The 23,502-nt window shown below is 41.7% G+C and overlaps 1 protein-coding gene across 1 annotated transcript in view; it reads right to left on the minus strand.

Annotated features, from left to right (window-relative positions):
- LOC106567522 (follistatin-related protein 4) overlaps positions 1-23,502 on the minus strand; it is a 226,182-nt gene that overhangs the window by 15,247 nt on the left and 187,433 nt on the right. Inside the window, exons 7-11 of the mRNA XM_014136869.3 lie at positions 13,024-13,190; positions 7,676-7,796; positions 6,461-6,622; positions 2,740-2,874; positions 274-300 (exon numbers count right to left, since the gene is read on the minus strand). Of these exons, the coding sequence (XP_013992344.1) occupies positions 274-300; positions 2,740-2,874; positions 6,461-6,622; positions 7,676-7,796; positions 13,024-13,190 (612 nt within the window). The remainder of the gene's footprint in view (positions 1-273; positions 301-2,739; positions 2,875-6,460; positions 6,623-7,675; positions 7,797-13,023; positions 13,191-23,502) is intronic.

The following is a 23,502-nucleotide window of genomic DNA, read 5'->3' on the forward strand; positions in this document are numbered from 1 at the left end:
GTCGTGTTTTACAAATGATGTTTTACTCTTGTGGATTTGTGTTCTAAACAAGCATTTCGCTACACCCGCAATATCATATGCTAAACATGTGTATGTGACATATACAATTTGATTTGACATAATGCGTATACACTGCATATAATGAACCTATTCACCCTACAAAACATAGGCATTCAGAAGAATGTTGGTCAATTATCGAAGTGAATAAAAAAAAATTAAAAAACAGAAAAAAAGACATGGTGAAAAGTGTTATGCAACAGTAGATTTTAGTACCTTCCTCCCGCCACAGTATGTTTGCAACTGCAGCATCACCATCAGAATGACAGAAGAGCGACAGAGAAAGGGAGACAGAGGAGGGAGAGAGAGAGAGAGAGAGAGAGAGAGAGAGACCATGTCATATCAAGTCATATCAGAAAAAGTGGGACAGAAACACGTTTAGCAAGAGTGTTTCTTTACAGAGGCAGATATTCTGTATTATCACAACATAAATGTATTCTAGATTTTTGAATTGCATTTGAGACTATCTAAACCCAAAGGCTGTAAAAATGTTTTATATATATATATATATATACTGTACATACAGATACCATACAATAAATCAGATACAGTACATTATAATGTATTTGTTATAACTTCTGTTTCTGACACTTTCTACCAGAGGTGTGGACTCGAGTCACATGACATGGACTCGAGTCAGAATCGAGTCACAAATATGATGACTTGCAACTCGACTTTGACTTTAACACCAATGACTCGTGACTTAACTTGGACTTAAGCCTTTTGACTCAAACTGACTTGATACCCTCCCCAAGCCCAAATATTAAAAACTGTGCAGCAGATTACAGTTTGAATCGGACAGCAGCCAATGAAATTGTGCCAGCTGAGAAAAAGTTGCACGTCGCAGTGCAGAGGAACGTTGGTGGGTGAATTCAGACGGAGCCCTTGGAAAGATGATACCCCAAATAATTATTTTTGGATATAAAGACTACGATGTAGTCAACAAAAAACGGATTGCAACTTGCAAAACATGCAGGAAGAAAATTACAGATGGAGGCGCAACAACTTCCAACTTCCAACTAAAAGTATTTTGTTGATACAGCTTCCAAAATGGAGTATTACGTCAAGCATTTCATTAACTGCAAAACCACTCATGTCATCTATAGATTGGAATGTCCACAGTGCAAGGTGTTCTACATTGGACGGACAAAGAGACGCCTTCAAGATCGCCTAGCGGAACATAAGTACGCCATACGGGTAGGCAATGAAGACTACCCCATGGCAAGGCACTACAAGTCCTTACACCATGGCAACCCTGCCTCCCTACAAGCTATGGGTATTGATCATATCCCGGCCTCTATTAGAAAAGGGGACCGTCTTAAACAGTTAAACCAAATGGAAAGTTTTTGGATTTACAAACTACAGGCCACTAAATACCCGGGTTTAAATGAAGATATGGATTTCTCATCCTTCCTGTAGGGTTGTGATGGGTACATTTGCTGTCATCTAGTGGATATTTTGCTCAATTGCCCTCAGCTATGTTTAGACTCTTGTTGTTCATGTTTTGCTGTGTTCTAGTGTACTATGGAATGTATTGCTTTCTTATTCTTGACACTTCGCCCAGACATATTTAAGGTTAGAACTACCTTTCTAAGTGTTCTGATACTTCTAGTTTGGAGTTACATTTTTATGATAACATAGCTGCAGCATTTCACTTTAAAGTGTGTATACTATTGCTTACTAGGTGTGTCCAATCAATGTTAACCACTCCCCCTTCTAATTAGGGTTAATTGGAAAAGCTGTTAAACAGAGAACATTGTATTATTTCTTTGTACACCCTGATGAAGGCCATGCAGCCGAAACGCGTCGTTTTTTTTTACAAACATTGTTTCTATTGAACATGCCATACTAATAAAGGCATTTTAATCAATTATATGGAGAGTGCCTTGGTCCTCCTTTCTTTTTGAAGAACTTCCAACTTTGTTCGACATTTGAAGCTGCACAAAGAACGGTAAGTCGTGGCTAATATAGCCGACAGCTATATATACATTTGCTAGTGTAGCATGTAGGCTAGCATAACGTTAAATCAATGAGCCTCCACACAGTCAGTCAATGCGGGAACGTGATCATTGCACCCAAGATTGTGCTACAACTGGCTAGGCAGTTGATAACCTAAATCCTGCCTGATGTTACTGCTATTCCTAAAACCATTGACATACGTTAGCCTACTGTAACCACACACAGAGAGGGGGTGTGTGTTAAGGTTGGGCGATTGTGTACAAGCCTACATCGCCCGATTGCGGCCCTTAGCGATCCTCGATAGTCGATCGATATGGGGGGTCTTTCTCATGGCTACTCATGTTTTCCATGGAAATATAAAGTTTATTTGGAAAGTAAAAAATATATATATTTTTTAAAAGCATTCGTGATTTGTGTAAATGTAATATACTAACTATTACTCTTGTTAAAAATATGAAATGGTATTACATTTGGTGAAGAGCACATTATGACTTGTTCAGGACTCGAAACTCAAAGTTTAGGACTTGGGACTTGACTGCTAAGACTTGAGACTTACTTGTGAAACAATGACTTGGTCCCACCTCTGCTTTCTACAGCTTAATATTTTTGGTTAATTGTATGCAGATATTGCAATATGCTAATTACTGTCTACATTTTCATTGCCAAAATTGGCTTTTGAAAATCCCAGAGGCATTTTTCCATGTTCGACTCTCAGCCACTTACGTGTCTTTCTGGCTGAGTCCTCCACAAACAGAGACGATATGTCCTCGTCCACCCCCACCTCGTTCTTAGCAATGCAGGTGTATGCGCCTGTGTCCTCATAGCGTACACTGCCAATGTGGAGCTCGCTCCCATTCGCTGTGTTAGAGATGAGCAGAAAAGACAAGTGTTAGCTAAGCCCCACGTTTCTACACTGATACATTTACCTTGGCCGTTTCATCCTCCCACCTAAAAATGCACACTCTGTCCTTTCCTAAGTGAATAAACAAAGAGAATCTAAGTAGCCACCTACCTGCGCACCCAACTTCTCGTTAACAGAAGCCACTGACGCCAGGAAACCCTTTTGACGACGTCACAACAACACTTTATCAAAATATACTTTGACTGAACCGTCTCTGTTCTGTTCCCAGAGATCTAGAGTGTCAGGTGAAGGTGATGTATCCCAGGACACAGTGAGTGCTATCATCAGAGGCATCCCTCTCTGACAGTACCGGGCGGGCGGGGGGGGGGGGGGGGGGGGGGGGGTGTGTGTGTGTGTGTGTGTGTGTGTGTGTGTGTGTGTGTGTGTGTGTGTGTGTGTGTGTGTGTGTGTGTGTGTGTGTGTGTGTGTGTGTGTGTGTGTGTGTGTGTGTGTCAGACGTATCAGGTAAAGGTGATGTGTCCCAGGGCACAGTGCTTTCATGAGAGGCAGCAGAGGTATTCCTAGCTCTCTGACACTAGTACTCAGTATTTTTGGGGGATCTAAGGCACGCTCTCACACATCCCTCCCTCCTCATCCTCACACTGCTGCTGTTGCTGCATTGTTGCCTTGATCACAAGGCAATCTTCACAACGCCGCAGAAGGAGTGAAGGACGCCGGTGTCAGACAGCTGCTTTCAACACGCCGTGGCAAAGATCATGTGCCAGTCTCTCTTCCACCTTCCTCCCCTTCATCTCTGCCTCCCTCTTGCTGTCCTCTTTGATCTCCCTCTCTTGAGCTCTCTCCATGTATCTTCTAAATGTGGAGTGGCAGGCAGAGGAGAACTTCTCAGTGCTACACAAGACCTGACTGAGCCATGGCCTGAGACTAAAACCCTGGACTAATATAAACAAACTTCCACAGGAATGCACAGATAATGCAATATACATTTTCTTAACTAGGCAAGTCAGTTAAGAATACATTCTTATTTTCAATGACAGCCTAGGAACAGTGGGTTAACTGTCTTGTTCAGGGGCAGAACAACAGATTTTTACCTTGTCAGCTCAGGGATTTGAACTTGCAACCTTTTGGTTAACTAGTCCAACGCTCTAACCACTAGGCTACATGCCGCCCCATTTAGATCAATGTAGATAAAAGTTATACCACCTTAAAAACAGTCATTTATGTTACACTATACCTCATGTTAGTGAAATGCACAGTTAAATGGATGATGTTTTTACAGTAGTTTGTGTTCAAATTCACTTTTCTATCTACTCTTTAGGGAGGAGAAACGTAATGATGTAAAGTGTGGGCCTCCCGACATTAAAAACCAGACACGGTCGTAATTGCCTGTTATGTATAATTATGCCTTAATCAATTTTAATGCATAACCACTCAATTAATAATTCTCCTATAGTTAGGCATTGATTTCTCACTTAAAATGTTGTTTTTGTGTTGAATTAATAACAAGGGAATAGAGATATTATACTGTGATTTCAGACTTGTAGAACTGTGTGGCGCCAGAGGGTAAATGGAAGGTTTCAGTGTGGTGAAATGTTGAGAATATGTCAGATAGAACATATACAGAGCTGATATATATATATATCAATATTCCAAAAGACAGGGGATAATGTTGGTTCTACACAATGCATTTCTATCTGATTTCAGCAGTGTTATGCCTTCCTAAATAGCCCCCACGCAGCTGTCCATTCAGCACCATCAGTAGCACTAAGCAGTCATGAACCTTGGAGAGCACCTATTCTTAACAGCTGAGCCTCTTGAACACTCCCATTGTAAATGGGGGGGATCCTGGCAGCATAGCTAGGCAGTTTATCGACAAAAGCTATGTAAAAAAAAAAAACACACAAAAAACTTTGACGTGTAATGGAAACAGCAGCTATAGGATAAATGTTTTGTAAAGATCAACAACATTTTTATCAGTTCAGTAAGGGGTGGATTTTTCTTTTGTCTAACTTTTCTTTTGTCTAACTTTCTTTATTGCGACAAATGATGGAAACAGTGCTTTTCGAATAAATGATGATTGCCGAATAATCCTGAAGGGACACAGGGCACGTGAACCTCCACTCCACATTTGTTTCTAAATGCCTACTGCTCGTTAAATCTACTGTTCAACTATAAAAAGAAAAATGTTTCTTTGCAGAATCATTATCCTGACTTTCAAGAATGCCTGAATTGCTTCGCCTTGCTTTTCTGGTTGGCTGGATGCAAGTTTCACCATCCAATTATTGTAGATCTACAGGAGTGCAAGGTTCACCATGGCACGGACCGTGGTGGTATGTTGGCACATGAGAATTATTACAACATGGCAAATATCAGTAAAATCTTGCATTCTATCAATTCTGGCTTTTGCAGGCTACCTGATACATGAAACAGATAGGTGGGAGGGCATACAGTCTGTCGCCAATTTATTAATGCGGAATTTACCTAAACTAATGAAGGAAACACTTCAAACACTTCATTTTTATTTCACATTCTAGATTTTTGGGATGTCATTAGCTCCAGCTGTTTTTATCGACACAAACACACCGCAGCAGTCAATTGTCGCATCTATTTCTATGCAAACCTTCTAAATGTCAACAAAAAAAATCACTGGACAACTTAATGGGAACATAGCTAATGAGTACTGTAGCCTCACCTTTATAATGGCAAGAAAGATTGTGAGCTCTAACATTAGCCTCTGAGTTGGAAATCTATTCACTGATGCAATGTTGAAAAAATTCATGGCAAATGTGTAAAGTGTCACTCTCTAAAACCACCATATTCTGCAGACTAAGGTTTGAGCACTCTGTTAAACCTTTACTAGATATAAGAGTATCATCAGATCTATCCCAAATAACAATTAAATCAACATCCTAGAATCCAGCTTCACGGATTTGCCAACTCTAAACTGAGCTGTGAGAGTTGACAGATCCGTGAAGCTGGATTGCAGGATGTTAATGTATGGATGAAGCTTTCAGAACCTCCCTTGTTTAAGCTTGCATCTGAAGCCTGAAAACAGGCTATTATCACAGGTAATGACCCACACACAGCCTATAAACTGGCATCTAACGAGGGTTACTCCATAAAAGACGCTCACTTCTGTCCCCTCGGAAATTGAAACTTCCGTTTAACTCCCCCACGTGGCTGGCTGCCGTAGGTTTCATTTTCACACACTGTTGTTCCATCTATTTCTTTAATCTTCTAGGAATGGATATTTACTCTTCTAAAATCAGTGGCCTAAGCAATCAACCGACAAAATAACAATAGTCAAAACGGTCACCATAAGCTTAGATTTGGCAACACAGAAGGGTGTGACACAGATTGGCATCTAGTATAGCAACACCTCCATGGTTCCCTGCATAATAGTGTGTCTGGTAAACAGCAGCTGCTATGACAGTAATAACAGGGTGCGTCTCAATTGGCACCCTGACCCTTATGTTACCTATGGGCCCTAGTCAAAAGTAGTTCTCTATATAAGCAATAGGGTGTCATTTGGGATGCACTCAGTCTTGCCAGTGTGGGCAGCAAGGCAGCCTGGTGCCTTACCGATGAGGGAGAGCTGCTTGGAGGGTCTAGGCTGCAGGTCCATGCCGTTCTTCAGCCACAGGATCGTAGGGTCTGGGATGCCGTCGGCGTGGCAGTGCAGGCTGGCAGACACACCAGGCTCCTGTGCCTGCGTCTCTGGGTAGACCAGGATCACTGGGGGAACTGGATACACAGAAACACGCACACATGCACAGACACACACATGCAAAGAGAGAGACACACACACACAGCCACAAGAGAGAGGAGTCAGGGAGGAACACTTACAAAGAAACATTGATAGGAGTGGCAGGATGGTATAGAAACACACACACACCAGGCACATTGGGCACACCAGGCAGAAAGGATTTTGTTTCACACCAGTACCACACGCATAGCTACATGCACTGCATTACAACATAGTCCAGCATGAGAGATGTTTATAAGAGACATGTTTACATGTTTATAAGACCAAATAAGATCACAATTGAAATACATGGTAACTGTCTTCCAAGATAACCTGCCTTCCAGGAAGAAAACTTTTCTCTCCGTTTTCAGCTGAAGCCAGGTCTTAGATGCAGCTGTATCGTTTTTCAATTAGCCTAAATCCTGCCGTACAACACAACACAATCACGCCTATTGTCCCTGTTAATTGAAAATCATTTCAGGCTATTTTTCTCTATTCATATCTGCGCATGCAATGAATCAAAGCTCTGAGGATGGCGATTATTATCTTTGATTTGATACGGTACAGACGGCTCTCCCAAGGTCTTCAATGAAGAGGCAGGCCCGGTAATCACACGTCATCTCAGCGGGAAAAATACTTATGCAAATGAGTTTGTCGAGCAGTGTGCTTTGATAAATGTCTGCAGCATCTGCGCTGCTTGCTGCTGGCTAGTTGGTGTACTGTAGCTAAAAAGGTTTACATGCTCAGGGTGGAATCAATTGAGTATGGTGAATAGAACGCCATGGTTACAGGCTTAATTTGCTTTCTATGATAGAATGTTGGACATGTTGGAATCAATGCCATGTTTGGTGATGTGAATGCTGTTGCTTCTAACTTTATCAAAATATTTGTTATCTATTAAAAAAAAAAAAGGAACGTAACGTTGAAAGCAGCAATGATCGCAAACTGCAACTATTACACGTTTAGTCAGGTCAACATTCTGGTGACCACGTGCCAAACTAAAATCTGACCATGAAAGGACAGTGAAATGTCAAGTATGTGCCATTACTAACCATTCACCTGCAGTACATGGGTCTGGTAGAGCTCTTCATATCCATACGCATGACAGCTGTAGTTCCCCATATGAATGGTTGTCACCTTGGTGATGTAGAGGGAGCCGTCATCACCAAAGTCCTATTGGGAGAAGATGAAGGTGGCAGTGGTGGATGGTGAGGAAGGGAATAAGGGAGGGGAGTGAGGTGAGGGGGGGGAAGAAAAGTTGGGGACGGATGGAGGGAGGGGGAAGGGAGGGCACACAACAGGGGAGCATGGAGTGATGGGAAGCATATTAGACAATGAATCAACGCGGTCCCTGGGTGTTGGGAGGGGCGTGGGGATTTGAGCCCCGTCGTCACGCTCACTCAGTCTGATAAATAGGAAGGGTTAAAAATACAAAGAACATTAGTGTGATTAATGGAGCCAGTTGTTGTTTTTCCGGATGCACAACTCACCTGGGGTTTTAGCAGGGGCTTAGGGAGGATTAAGAAACTAAATAGTGGTGTCCCGTATGTGGCGGACAGACTGTGTGCAAAGCTACCTACCTGGAAACAAATCTCTCTCTGAACACAGACTAAAGCCTTGGAGTTTCTTACCACAAGCTATTGTCCCACTACGTGATTTTAGATAGAACATTTTGCTTCTCTCTTAGCTAACGAGGTGGGAGTGGATGAGGACATATCATCTCTAGCAATGCTTTTAGGTGAGGAAAGGCAGAGGAAATACTTAGGACAGACTTTGTAGAACATAGCAAAACAGTAGAAACTGCTTTAGAAATGAATTACTGTATAGTACAGTACCTGTAGATCAAAGGAGGTTGGTGGCACCTTAATTGGGGGGCGGCGGGGGGGGGGGGGGGCGTACTCATGGAAAAAGCTGGAGCGGAGTGAGTGGAATGGTATCAAATACATCGAACACCTGGTTTCCATGTGTTTCATGCCATTCCATTTGCTTCGTTCCGGCCATTATTATGAGCCATCCTCCCCTCAGCAGCCTCCCTCTGTGAGGTAGATATTAAACAGTTTCTATAGTATGTAGCCCTATAGGGCATATACTTAAATGTGTAATGGTGATTCTCATTATGTTGTCCAGTACAGGTTTATTTGAGATGCTTTTAATTACCAAGATATGCGTGTACAGTATGCGGGTGGACCTGAGACTATAAATGCAAATACAATCCTCTCAAAGTGAAATTAAACAAGAGATGCTGAACACCTTGTTCACACTGCCATTTGGGTCTCAAATGATGGACCTCGTAGAAGGAAATGTGTTATAATAAAACATTTCAATATTTAATACAGTGGGTGGAATGGCTTTACACTTACACATAGTTAGTTAGTTCCGCCTTAGTTTGTAAAGGAGCTACAGTGGGGGGAAAAAGTATTTGATCCCCTGCTGATTTTGTACGTTTGCCCACTGACAAAGAAAGGATCAGTCTATAATTTTAATGGTAGGTTTATTTGAACAGTGAGAGACATAATAACAACAAAAAAATCCTGAAAAACGAATGTCAAAAATGTTATAAATTGATTTGCATTTTAATGAGGGAAATAAGTATTTGACCCCCTCTCAATCAAAACATTTCTGGCTCCCAGGTGTCTTTTATACAGGTAACGAGCTGAGATTAGGAGCACACTCTTAAAGGGAGTGCTCCTAACCGCAGCTTGTTACCTGTAAAAAAGACACCTGTCCACAGAAGCAATCAATCAATCAGATTCCAAACTCTCCACCATGGCCAAGACCAAAGAGCTCTCCAAGGATGTCAGGGACAAGATTGTAGACCTACACAAGGCTGGAATGGGCTACAAGACCATCGCCAAGCAGCTTGGTGAGAAGGTGACAACATTTGGTGCGATTATTCGCAAATGGAAGAAACACAAAAGAACTGTCAATCTCCCTCGGCCAGGGGATCCATGCAAGATCTCACCTTGTGGAGTTGCAATGATCATGAGAACGGTGAGGAATCAGCCCAGAACTACACGGGAGGATCTTGTCAATGATCTCAAGGCAGCTGGGACCATAGTCACCAAGAAACAATTGGTAACACACTACGCCATGAAGGACTGAAATCCTGCAGCGCCCGCAAGGTCCCCCTGCTCAAGAATACATATACAGGCCCGTCTGAAGTCTGCCCATGAACATCTGAATGACTCAGAGGACAACTGGTGAAAGTGTTGTGGTCAGATGAGACCAAAATGGAGCTCTTTGACATCAACTCAACTCGCCGTGTTTGGAGGAGGAGGAATGCTGCCTATGACCCCAAGAACACCATCTCCACTGTCAAACATGGAGGTGGAAACATTATGCTTTGGGGGTGTTTTTCTGCTAAGGGGACAGGACAACTTCACCGCATCAAAGGGACGATGGACAGGGCCATGTAACGTCAAATCTTGGGTGAAAACCTCCTTCCCTCAGCCAGGGCATTGAAAATGGGTCGTGGATGGGTATTCCAGCATGACAATGACCCAAAACACACGGCCAAGGCAACAAAGGAGTGGCTCAAGAAGCACATTAAGGTCGTGGTGTGGCCTAGCCAGTCTCCAGACCTTAATCCCATAGAAAATCTGTGGAGGGAGCTGAAGGTTCGAGTTGCCAAACGTCAGCCTCGAAACCTTAATGACTTGGAGAAGATCTGCAAAGAGGAGTGGGACAAAATCCCTCCTGAGATGTGTGCAAACCTGGTGGCCAACTACAAGAAACGTCTGACCTCTGTGATTGCCAACAAGGGTTTTGCCACCAAGTACTAAGTCATGCTTTGCAGAGGGGTCAAACACTTATTTCCCTCATTAAAATGCAAATAATTTTATATCATTTTTGACATGCGTTTTTCAGGATTTTTTTGTTGTTATTCTGTCTCTCACTGTTCAAATAAACCTACTATTAAAATTATAGCCTGATCATTTCTTTGTAAGTGGGCAAACGTACAAAATCAGCAGGGGATCAAATACTTTTTTCCCCCACTGTAAATATTGTCTGATAAATGTTTCCTTTTTCTTTGTCTTTGAAACGCAAAACCAACCCCGATGCTTCCTTCCATCTCCCCTTCCCCTTTACAATACACACCAATAGTTGTCCATTGTAGCCATAATATCGTTTGTGGATTTTTCACAGCATTCCCAAACGGGCAAGTTTGACATGCTAATTAACATGTGTTATAGCATAATTGTTTGAATAGAGAAAACGCACTACTTAATTTCATTGCTGAATTATTCCCTTGTGTTTCAGTGAAGGTTGGTCTGTCTGGAACTACTGGAGGTGATGAGTGAAACAAATTGTTTTCTTTCTCTGCAGTACATAGGTTGCTATGACACAGGCAGTCCAATTCTTATCCTTTTCCACAAATTATTTGACCAATCAGATCAGCTGAGCTCTTTTGCCAATAATTGGCCACAAGATCAGAACTGCGCAGCCTGTGTAAACGCAGCTTGTGTAAACGCAGCCGTATGGTGCCGCCCTCTCCTTGAAGGCAATCAAACCAGAGGGAACAGATTTTATCTTTCCCAAAACACAACGCAATTACTTTGGAGAAAAGTAGCCATTCAATATGTAAAATGTCCCATTTACTAGTGGGAGAGAGAGAGAGAGAGAGAGAGAGACAGAGAAAGAATAATACTGCTCTACCTTTACGCTGTAGCAGAGTGCAGACAAATGGGTCTGATTCCAGCATGGGCAAATTGCCACTCAGCCAGCGAAACGTTTCATATGTCAGAGTGCCTTTTGGGTTGGAATTTCAATCACAACTAAATGTAATATTTGTTTATTGATTGCAAAATGAGATAATTTTCATAGTAAAACAGAACAACTCAGTTGGCCTGTAAATGAATCTACTTTACGCTGACCTGAAGCGACAAATCACACACACGGTAACCCAACATAGCAGGCGTAGAAAGACGCCTGAACTGAGTTCCCACTTCTGTTTTTCAGGGGAAACAGAAGTTGGGTTGAAAATACTGGATCCCTGAAGAGCGGCAACATCCGCTTTCTGCCAACGCCACTAAAGGTGCACACACGGAGACCAAAGGCCTTCAGTAAGTATGCATTATTTCCTTTGTTCTTAATTAAAATGCAGCGGAAGTGCACAATAGGAGGTAACTCTTCCCTTGCACACTGTATGCATTATAAGAGCATAAAGCTGCCTAAGAATTACATGGGAACACATGATGCGGAGTGGTACATTGCTTATTGTGCACACCTGCATGTTCTTGCACATCAGACATTACTTTGTGAACATGAAGGCATGAAAAATAACCTCAAAGTAATAGCTATTAGTGGTAACTGACAACTGTAATTATCGTCACACACTTTTTACCACTGAAAACCCTAACTCCATGGCAACAGTAGCAGTAGCATGTTGCACAGAGGACCTTTTTTTCTCTCTCACTTCCTTGTCCTCCCCGTGACACCGCCTATACACATGCCAGTTGACCTGCATGTCATTGTTTATTGTATCTCCGAGGCAACATATAACAAGGCCAATTCGTTAACATGCAAATAGAGAATTCTAAATCAGCTGGTGGATTAACAGAGTCCCCCACTGTCAGCTGTGCAGGTGAGCTAAACAACTCGCCGGCGCCGCCACTCCATAGTTCATTAACCGCATGTAGCCAATTCCCATGCTATGCTATGTTTGGATTTGCTCATATTTATTTTGAACATGGTCTGTGCTCTTTCAGATGAGCACGACGCCTGGCAGAGTGCCAATGAGACCCACGTGCTACTGAGACCCAAATCATTACATCATTTCTAATTCGAATAAATGATAGCTAACAAGTGAGGAAAAACACAGACCTGTTTTTAATTGGAAATGAAGAAAAAAAACAAGCTGGGAAAATAAGATGAATTAATGGTGTTAATGGGAATTAGCATTTCTCATTTATTTTCCGTGAACCTTTATCTAACGTTATTGATTATTCTTTGATTTCTTTCAACGTGAAGAGCCCCTGTTGAGACACATTCTGAGGATAATCAAATATTAACCAACGTTCCAATTATAAAAAGTTTTTTCTAAAAACCCACCACATCAAAGTTTACAATGTTGGACACTGGTTCACCTTGTTTCACCTTGAAAAGCCCATGAAGTTGAAAGACACTCTTACTCATATCTACAGTTTCAGAGTGAAAGCCTATGCACTTTTGGGCTGTAGGACTAACCTGTTTCAACCCTGCTCCCTTGGACTCTGGCTCATACTAGCATGACTTAATTCATGTCAAAACATGATTTTTTACAAGGTCCTATAACTTTCCATAAATTCCCTGGTTCCAGAAATCCTGGCTGGAGACTACTGGATTTCCTGCTTATTCCCTTCTTATTCTGGGAATCCTCCAACCAAGATGACTGAAACCCTCTGACTCAGCCAATACTCACATTGATGTCCTCCAGGTCCAGGAAGTTGAGTATGATCCCGTTCCTCTTCCAGATGATTGGTGGCCGCAGCGTTCCCTGGATGGCACAAGACAGCACGGTGCTGAGGCCCACTGTTACCGTGGAGACACTCACTCTCTGGTCCTCAGCCAGGCTCAGCTGAACAACCTCTGTTGTCAGGGTGAGGCGAAGAGGGAGAGAGATAGAGAGAGCGAAAGAGACATACAGTAGGGGAGTGAGAGAGAGGAGAGAGAGAGGGTGGGGGGAGAAATAGAGAAATCAGGGGTGAGAGAGAGAAGAAAGAAAAAGAGAAGAAAGAAAGAAAGAAAGAAAGAAAGAGAAAGAAAGAAAGAGAAGAGAAGAAAGAAAGAAAGAAAGAAAGAAAGAAAGAAAGAAAGAAAGAAAGAAAGAAAGAAAGAAACCAATAAAAGAGATAAGCTGGTGGAACTGAACCAAAGACAGACTTTATTCATCACATCACAGAACACACAGTAGGGGATACAAACACAGCTGTGTGAGAGAGAACGGTGTTTAATCTGAGGACGAGAGCAGGACATTGTGGAAGTATAATTTCTCTCATTAAGGAAGATTTACATTCAGCTGACTAGCGAGTCCAATTTGTTTCACCTTTAAGGAAAATCAAGAAGCACTGTTCCAGAGTGTCCCCGGGGACCATATACAGGAAGGAAGAAAGAGGGAGGGATGGAAGAATGAGAGATGACAGGTAAGAACGTAATAAATACACTAAATGTACAAAACATTAGGAACACCTTCTCTTTCCATGACATAGACTGACCAGGTGATTCCAGGTGAAAACTATGATCCCTTATTGATGTCACTTGTTAAATCCACTTCAATTAGTGTAGATGAAGGGGAGGAGACAAGTTAAATCATTTTTTAAGCCTTGAGACAACCGAGACACGGATTGTGTATGTATGCCATTCAGAGGATGAATGGGCAGTCAAAAGATTTAAGTGCATTTGAACGGGGTTGGGTAGTAGGTGCCAGGTGCACCGGTTTGAGTGTGTCAAGAACTGCAACGCTGCTGGGTTGTTTTTCCACACTCAACAGTTTCTCGTGTGTATCAAGAATGGTCCATCACCCAAAGGACATCCAGCCAACCTGACACAACTGTGGGAAGCATTGGAGTCAACATGGGCCAGCATCCCTGTGGAACGCTTTCGACACCTTGCAGAGTCCATACCCAGACAAATTGAGGCTGTTCTGAGGGCAAAAGGGGTTGCAACTCAAAATTAACAAGGTGTTCCTAATGTTTTGTACACTCAGTGTATGTCTGAATGGCCCTGGGTCAAAATTGGTTGGGGTCTTTAGGAAGAGTATAATTCATTCAATAAACAAAGATTCCCAGACACCTGACAGAAATCTAAATAGAGCCGACCATGCATGAACTCCTGAGCAAATCCCTGTTCCCTTCCCACTCTGAAATGGATTGGATGTGTGACCTATATGAAATTACAATGTGCCAGCCTCTCCTGCTGGTCTATACTTTCTGGTCTATACTTTCTATACTTACAGTCGGTATTGCTACAGTACATGATTAGAACAAACACTACTGGATATGTAGGTGAATCCAATCGTGATCAAATCCAGGTGATAAAAATAAATCGGTTTGACAGGTTTGAGACACACAATATTGCTTCCTCTAGTTGACTCACCCTAGTTCATGTTCAGACTATAATACCTTGCATTTAGAAGGAGCTTGGCGAAGAGCTGCTCTGCTACGCTAGTACATACTTCTGACAAATCTCCCCTGCTTTTCTCGCAGAATCAATTCACGATGTTCTGATCCACCTCTTATAAAGGCTTATGTAAACCCTATTCATCAGGCTCTGAAAGCAGAGAGCAAGCGGAGCCCAAACACAAACTGCTTGAGAGGGAAACATTTACTGTTGCCGTCTAATGATATCATTTAGTCAAGAACTACTTAGATTGCTACATTGCTTGCTGTTCCTTCGTTCAGTTACAAAACATACCAAAAGAGGTGAAACACTGAATTTATAGTAAAATAACCAAGGGTTACTTATTGGATTGGTGAGATTAGGAGAGCAGGTCTATAATTGTGCCTTTTGGGGGCCCTAAGTGTGTCACGCCCTGACCTGAGAGAGACGGTTTATTTCTCTATTTTGTTAGGTCAGGGTGTGGGGTGGGCATTCTATGTTTTTGTATTTCTTTGTTTTGGGCCGAGTATGGTTCCTAATAAGAGGCAGCTGTCTATCGTTGTCTCTGATTAGGAATCATACTTAGGCAGCCTTTTCTCCACCTGTGTTTGTGGGTTATTATTATTTCTGTGCGTGTTGTGTGTTCGCCACAGTTGCGTTACGTTTCTTTCTGTTAACATGTTTATTGGTTTGGTTCGGTTTTCTTCAAATAAAGATGTGGAATTACCGGCACGCTGTGCCTTGGCTCATATATGACAGGGAATTTGAAGATAGAGAATGTGACAAAGTGAGATAGACGTCTTAACATTTATTTTCTGCAATTCTACACATTTTGCCATGGGGTATAAAGAAAATGTTGCAGTTTTAAAGCAAGTTTTCTGCAAATCTATACATGTTGCCATGGGGCAGAGAGAAAGCATGTGCAGTTCTACAGCACATTTCATGCAATTCTACCCATTTTGCCATAGAATGGAGAGAAAATGTTGCAGTTTCAATGCAAATTCCCTAATGACTTATGCCATGTTAATATGATATCTGAGTGAGAGCGACTAATAAAACCAATGGGGCCTCCTGGAGGTCAGGGCCCCTGGGCACATGCCCTGCATGCGCGGTCGGTATTCGACCGTGATTAGGCAGAATGCAAGTTTAGATAACTGGCTAGACTAACTCCCAATCTAAAAAGTGTTAGCTGACATAGCTAATTGAGTGACTGTCAGTGACTGACATATCAAGAGTAAAACATTTCTAAATTGTACCTATTATTTATTCTACTATTCTTACTCTCAATTTTAAGTTGAGGACCCCGACTGAGTTCCAAAATAAAACAATATTTGTTTTTTTGTTATGATACGTTGCCACTTCCAGGTAGGGTTTAATCTACCCCACAGTAATTGGGGTGACATGGTGGGCTATGAGATGTAGGCCAATGCAGAGCAGAGTACATTGATTTGACATGGCTGGCTAGGGAGCCTACTCCTCACTACAACTGGTCTGTCATGTAGACTGCATACCTTAATGTTACTGGTATCACAATATGCAGAGAGAAGGATTGTGCAAATGACTGAGTAGTCAGTTTCCCTTTTTGTTCTCAGATGTTACATGTACAGTATATGAGTAGAGAGTAAAGTTGTTGAAAAGGACATATTCATTTGCAGGGTCTTGAGAGATGTCTCTAAACCGAAAGCAAAACTGAAGTGAAGAGGAAATTTGTCAACTCTTGAAGGACAGTGAAGGTTGATAAAGCTGATGGATCATTGTTAAAACCAACACATTTCAGCCTTCCAAATTCAGCCATGATATAAACACTTTGACACATAAGCGGAATCAAATGTAAAATTCATTGTGCACTAAGATGGAGGTTATTGTATTGACAAAGCAGAGTCAACCTGGCAACTTTTCAAACCCACTCCGTCTAGAAATTCAGCCTACACTGTTTTGTCTGGCACAAAAGCAAAACAAAGAAAACACCCACACAAAAATGTCCTCCATGTTAGAACGGTGGTGGTTTCATCTTTTGTTGGCTCTGAGCAATTCGATGTGAAATAAATCCTGATGCCAAATGGAGATTTTGACTCCAGCTTTGGAGATTGTTGTTCCCTGAGGAGAAGCCTCTCTGCGTCCAATTTTTTACCAGCAGACTACACAGGCAAAAGCCTCGTCTTCTGAAGAGCAGAGCATGTGTGACAAAGGCAGACAAATTACATATCCACTGGCCATGCCTGCACGGTTCTCCCTGCTGGAAAGGCTTGACATGACATTATCTGCTTAATGATTCCTAGGCTTTATAACCCACCCAAAAATTGCATGTGTACGAGTAACTTTCCTGCGACTCACAAACTATTGATCCATCAGTGGTAACTGCTAGCGCCTGCTATATGCGGTATAGCCAACATGAAGGATGCTCGTTTCTGGCCTCCGCTCCAAAAAATACACACAGAAATGTAAATGCAAAGTACGAATAAGCTCTCCCTGGGAAAAACTAATGTGGGCCTCTGAATGCAGCCCAGAAATCTCGTCCCCTTTCTCCTCTATTACCTGGGGCCTAATGTGCCTAAATAAGACATCCCTGGAAACAAAACAGGGAGAAGAGAGCTTGGCTGTCTGCGAAGTGGGGGTACACAGGAATGAGAGTCGAGGAGGGAGCATTAGACTTGGTAAGAATTCGGCCTAAATGTTTGATTGGTCTCCATAGCTCCACCTCCCAAGCTCTCTGATGCTTATGGCATTCTGATGGAGTTGTCAGTGTTGTGGCTAAGGCAATTTACAACCAAGCTTTAACTTCCTGACTGATGTCTTGAGCTGTTGCTTCAATATATCCACATAATCTTCCTTCCTCATGATGCCATCTATTTTGTGAAGTGCACCAGTCCCTCCTGCAGCAAAGCACCCCCACAACATAATGCTGCCACCTCCGTGCTACACGGTTGGGATGTTGTTCTTCGGCTTACATGCCTCCCCCTATACCTCCAAATGTAACGATGGTCATATTGGCCAAACAATTCTATGTTTGTTTTATCAGACCATTGGACATTTCTCCAAAAAGTACGATCTTTGTCCCCATGTTCAGTTGCAAACTGTTGTCTGGCTTTTTTATGCCGGTTTTGGAGCAGTGGCTCCTTCCTTGCTGAGCGGCCTTTCAGGTTATGTTGATATGGGACTCGTTTCACTGTGGATATAGATACTTTTGTACCTGTTTCCTCCAGCATCTTCACAAGGTCCTTTGCTGTTGTTCTGGGATTGATTTGCACTTTTCGCACCAAAGTATGTTCATCTCTAGGAGACAGAATGCATCTCCTTCCTGATCGGTATGATGGCTGCGTGGTCCCGTGGTCTTTATACTTGCGTACTATTGTTTGTACAGATGAACGTGGACCTTCAGGCATTTGGAAATTGCTCCCAAGGATGAACCAGACTTGTGGAGGTCTACAATTTTTTTCTAAGGTCTTGGCTGATTTCTTTTGATTTTTCCATGATGTCAAGGAAAGAGGCACTGAGTTTGACGGTAGGCCTTGAAATGCATCCACAGGTACACCTTCAATTGACTCAAATTATATCAATTAGCCTATCAGTAGCTTCTAAAGCCATGACATAATTTTCTGGAATTTTCCAAGCTGTTTAAAGGCACAGTCAACTTAATGTATGTTAACTTCTGACCCACTGGAATTGTGATACAGTGAATTATAAGTGACGCTTCTAGCACTGAGATGGTGTACCTTAGATTGCTGGGCCACTCGGGAGCCCCACAATATATAGAGAGAGTCAGGATAGATCATTTCAGGTTATACAGAGTCAAGCTAGATCATTTCAGGTTGTATAGAGTCAGGATAGATCATTTCAGGTTATACAGTGTCAAGCTAGATCATTTCAGGTTGTATAGAGTCAGGATAGATCATTTCAGGTTATACAGTGTCAAGCTAGATCATTTCAGGTTGTATAGAGTCAGGATAGATCATTTCAGGTTATACAGTGTCAAGCTAGATCATTTCAGGTTGTATAGTCAGGATAGATCATTTCAGGTTAGGTAGATAGATTAATTAATAGATTCAGGATATCAACACCTGAAAAGGAATTTGTTTATTTTGCCATTCTTGATACTTGCTACCTATTCTCCAATGCTGCCAAAGCTGCTTAGCAATGGGCTTTAAAGCAATCAGGTTTAAAACAGCTCTTAATTGGTGCTCTGTTTCCTCTTGCTGGGGCACATTCTTGTGACTGCATGGTTCCCTCAGTCCAATCCCTAACTGATAGCAATGTGCCACTACTGCAATATAATATCTGAAGAAAAGCAGCCACATTGGACCTAAAGTTCAAACATGCATGCACACACACAAGCACGTGCACACGCACACTTTAATGTGTCTTTTCAAAGCGGGGAGAGGCTCTATGCAGATATGCCTCCCCGAGATCCCTCGGTGACTACAAACAATCCCTGATGTGTTGCTGTACATGTAAGCCTGGGCTGTGCAGGTGGGAACTGATACATATGGTTGTTCTATTATCAATTAAAAACAGACAATATTTGCCACATCCAGTAAAAGGACTTGCAAGGACTTATAAGGTCTTGCAATTTCACACCAAGGCAATGTGCTAAAATACATAAATACACCAGCTAATACATTTTTGGTTCCAGGAACGGTTGGGTTAGGTAGAATTTGTTTTTATTAAGGATCCCCATTAGCTGCTGCCATGGCAGCTGCTACTCAGACCTGGGGTCCAGCAACATTACTTCTTATTCTGAGAATGTTGCATACCGAAGCATTCCAGGAACAGTCTAACAACTTGTTAACTCCAACAAGTTCTAAAACGTTCTATGGAACATTCATTTATCTTAAAACCATAGACATTAAAACCAGTAGATAGTGATAGTCATCCACGTATTCCTATGGAAAACTCGGCTCATGAAGCCAGAAGTATTAGAATTTGAAGCGTGCCATATTGCTGAATGGGGCTGAATGGCACCCCCAAAGAATTGCTAAGGATCATGGTGAAAGTGTTCGTAACTAGAAAAGGATTGTGGTCGATGTAGTCGTTTTCATCCTGCCTGAGAGAGTCAACCTTAATGTCTATGGAACCTCCTCGTAGCCTGCCGGGCCTGTGATTGGTCTATGTCAGCACGTGGTCCTGTGTGACGACAAATGTCATAATAATAATTTACATAGGCTTTCTAGGGCACCGCTAGGTTGCTACGCGGTAGCTGACCAGCAAAGCTTGTGACTTCACGCTCCAGACCGGACATTGGGGGCCTGCTTAATAAAACCCAATGGGACCCAGTAGAAAGAGGTCTCCACATGTTCTCGACATGCTTTTTGCTATAGCTGAGATTGTATGTGAATAAAATTTTTCCAGCACAACAACCTATTACCACTGGAATAATACATTCACTTCTGTCTCTCTCTGTTTTTCTTTAGTGCTCTCCCTCTCTTTCATTCTCTCTTTCATTCATTCTCTCTCTCTCTCTCTCGTTCTTGAGTTCTCTCTCTCTCTTTCATTCTCGCTCTCTCTCTTTCATCCTCATCTCTTTTATTCCTCTCTCTCTTTCATTCTCTCTCTCTCCTTCTTTAGTTCTCTCTCTCTCATTTTATCTTTGTCTCTTTCTTTAGTTCTCTCTCTTTTATTCTCATCTCTTTAATTCCTTTCTCTCTCTCTTTCTCTCTCTCTCTTCAATTTGAGGGATCTGAATGTGTCAATTTGCGAGTGTGCTGGTAATTCATGGAGGGAAAGAGAAGATGAGCAATCAGCAGCCCACTCATTAATCACACACAATCCAGACCCTTAATCTCCTCCACAGGTAAAGATGAATCCCTCCATTGCCTCTCACTCTACTTCTCCTGTCTCACTTTTATTCTACTTCTGTCTCTCTCTCTTTTGTATTTTTCTATCTTTCTCTTGCCACCTCTCTCTTTGCCTCTCTTTGCCTCTCCTCCTCTCTCTCTCTCTCTCCCTCTCTTTCTTTCTCTCTCTCTTGCTCTCTCTCTCGGTCACTTTCTCTTTAAATGTGCCCCAGTGGCTCTAACAAAGCCAAGGTGGAGAGACTGACTGCGGCTCCCTGGCAGCCCTGAACTACAAGGAGAATGAAGCTTTTTATAATCACTAAGAATGGGAAAGGTCTGGATGATGAGAACAATCACATCGTTAAACTACATTTAAAAGTTTAGAAATAAGGAAAGATTTCATTGATTTGGGCCGGGCCTATATCTCTAAGTGAGCTCTGTAATATAGGCACAGGAGAATCTGCAATGTAAGGTCAATAACCTACTACATCGCTGCTAGTCTGCTTATTGGTTTATTAACAAAAATAGCAATTTAGATTTATTTGTAAATCGGTATCTAAATTAATAATAGCATGATGTTACTAGGTACTAATCTCTCACTTCGAATGCTCTCGCTAGATTTCATGGAAAAATATCATTTTATGGAAAAATAGGATACAGAATGTTCAGACACACGCAATTTGACATTTACATTTTTCAGTCCATTATACTGTTTGTGAAACGGAGACAAGAAAAGCTTTGTAATTTGGGAAGTATAAGTTACTGAGGATAACAGGAGAAATTCTATGTCACAGCCAATTGCCATTATTTGATAAAGAAATCCATAAATCCTTATGGAACTCAATTTCCTGAACCATAAAAAAACAATAGTTTCCAGTCACATATTGTTTAATGGACTGAACGTTTGACTGAGAATGGGTCTCTTTCTCATGTACATTAAAAATTCACAACCAATAGTTAATGTGAAACTTACTCTATTATAGATTAAGTATGTGATGGTTCAGATAATGCACTGAACAGTTGGCCACTTAATCCACTTAATAAACAGTACAGTTTTGTACCATTGGTATTTGCTTGTAGTATGAAGGATAATTTTAACCTTGGACGCAATATCTTCATCTTACAATAGTTGAGGATAGGCTTGTTTCCTAAAATGGAATCTGAAATTCCATTTCCACCAACAGGTTTCTGTGCCAATGACCCATAACCAATAAACAAAGCATACAGACTTCGGGCGCTTCAACATGGTTTGCGTTTTCAACGCTACAATCTGCACTGTTTGGATGCTGGAATTATATTTTGGACGAATGTGCGCAGGTAGCCTACAGGATACGTTTGAAGTAGCCTATAATCAGATTAAAACTTTATGACTGGTTGTGTTAATGCCACAAATAAAATATAATACATTTTAAAAGTGAAATGACAAATATTTAGGCTATAGGATATTGAAGCGTTATGAATTCTAGGTGCGCGAGGAATAGCCACTCAGATTGGAGAGAAGGCAGAGCTCAGCATCCTGAATAACTGGGCTTGCTGGAAGCATATGTGGCCACATTATTATAGGATGACTTGGTGATTGACAACAGACAGCGCATCTCAGTATCAGAACTTAAAATACAGTCAGACTGGCATGCTACTTTCTATACCTAATAAACTGTTAAGAGTAGAATGGAATGAAACATTCAAATCACGTTTGCACTGTTATTCAAATGACATTTTCACTGCAGTTTACAGCCTAGAGTAGAACATACTCACTTGAAAACAATGCAATTATTAATTGCAATGGGGTGTTGGAGGCTAGTCTACGCAGGATAATTGTATTGTCCCTAAACAAGATCAATAGGGCAGCTTTTTAAGCTGCCTGTCTCATGTCTTCACTGTTCTTTCATGCACAATGATGCACCATGTCCTCTCCACTTATAATGAAAATTGGTGCAGCTTTGAAGGATTTTATTTGTGGTATGATTGCTACTTAGTATATTGCAGATCTGAACAAACGATCCACCTACCACTATTGTCACTATGAATGCTGGATAGAGAGCAGGATAGACCGTTAGACTATATTGACCTGTGTGGTATAGTTAGTGTGTGGAAAAACATAGTGCATAAGGGAAGTACCAAAACACCTCGATATAGTGGAGGTGCATGCAAGCAATGAGGAAATCTGGCTAGGATGGAAGAAATTGTATAGTAAAACCTGCAAAAGGGCTAAAGTAAACCTGGGAGAAAAATCTCTACCCTCCCCTGTGCCAAATAAAAACCACAGAACTCTCCCCAAAGCAACAAAAAAAGATAGACAACCTTCACTTAATACTGACCTCCAAGCCGTTAGTGAGGAGCTACGCATTCTCTGAAACTAATCTCCAACTTAATTTGGCTAGATCAAGCCTGATTCATTAAAGACCAACATGCAATCTGGATATTCTTTAAGGGCTCTATTTAATCTGTAAAGCAAAAGCATTACAGATTCTGCGATCGAAATGTAAAGGTAATTTACGATTGAGCCGACATGCAGTGTTTACTATGAATGCGGTCTTCACCAACACATGAACATTGCCTTTAAATTTCAATACCGATGTAACGCTGAATTTCCACGATAACGGATTGAATAGAGCCTAAATCTTTTAAAAACAGCCAGCCAGAGGCATTTTCTTATTAAACAATGCTAAAGCCTTTGACGGGGTAAATAGCTTTTCTTGTTTTAAAGCCTTAAGGAGGAGGTAAGAGGGATTAATTGCCTGCAGCATAAATCTTTTTTATGGGTGCCACTGACTGACCTGACCTAGAGATGTTATTGGCTACCAGCAGAATGTAGACCCAGTAAACACACACACACACACACACACACACACACACACACACAGCATCTCTTCTGCAGCTCATTAAATGGGGTGTGTTTGAAATGTCTTCCATAGCGTCAATATTAGGCCTTGGTTCTTCTCAGAGTGTAGGAATCACATTGAGCCAGACAGTGTTTGGGTTTGAACATGATTTGCAACTTTTGAATCGAATGTCATTCTGCGTGTTATTCA

Source organism: Salmo salar, chromosome 13 (genome assembly GCF_965601325.2).
Source record: "Salmo salar chromosome 13, fSalSal1, whole genome shotgun sequence".
Taxonomy (NCBI): domain Eukaryota; kingdom Metazoa; phylum Chordata; class Actinopteri; order Salmoniformes; family Salmonidae; genus Salmo; species Salmo salar.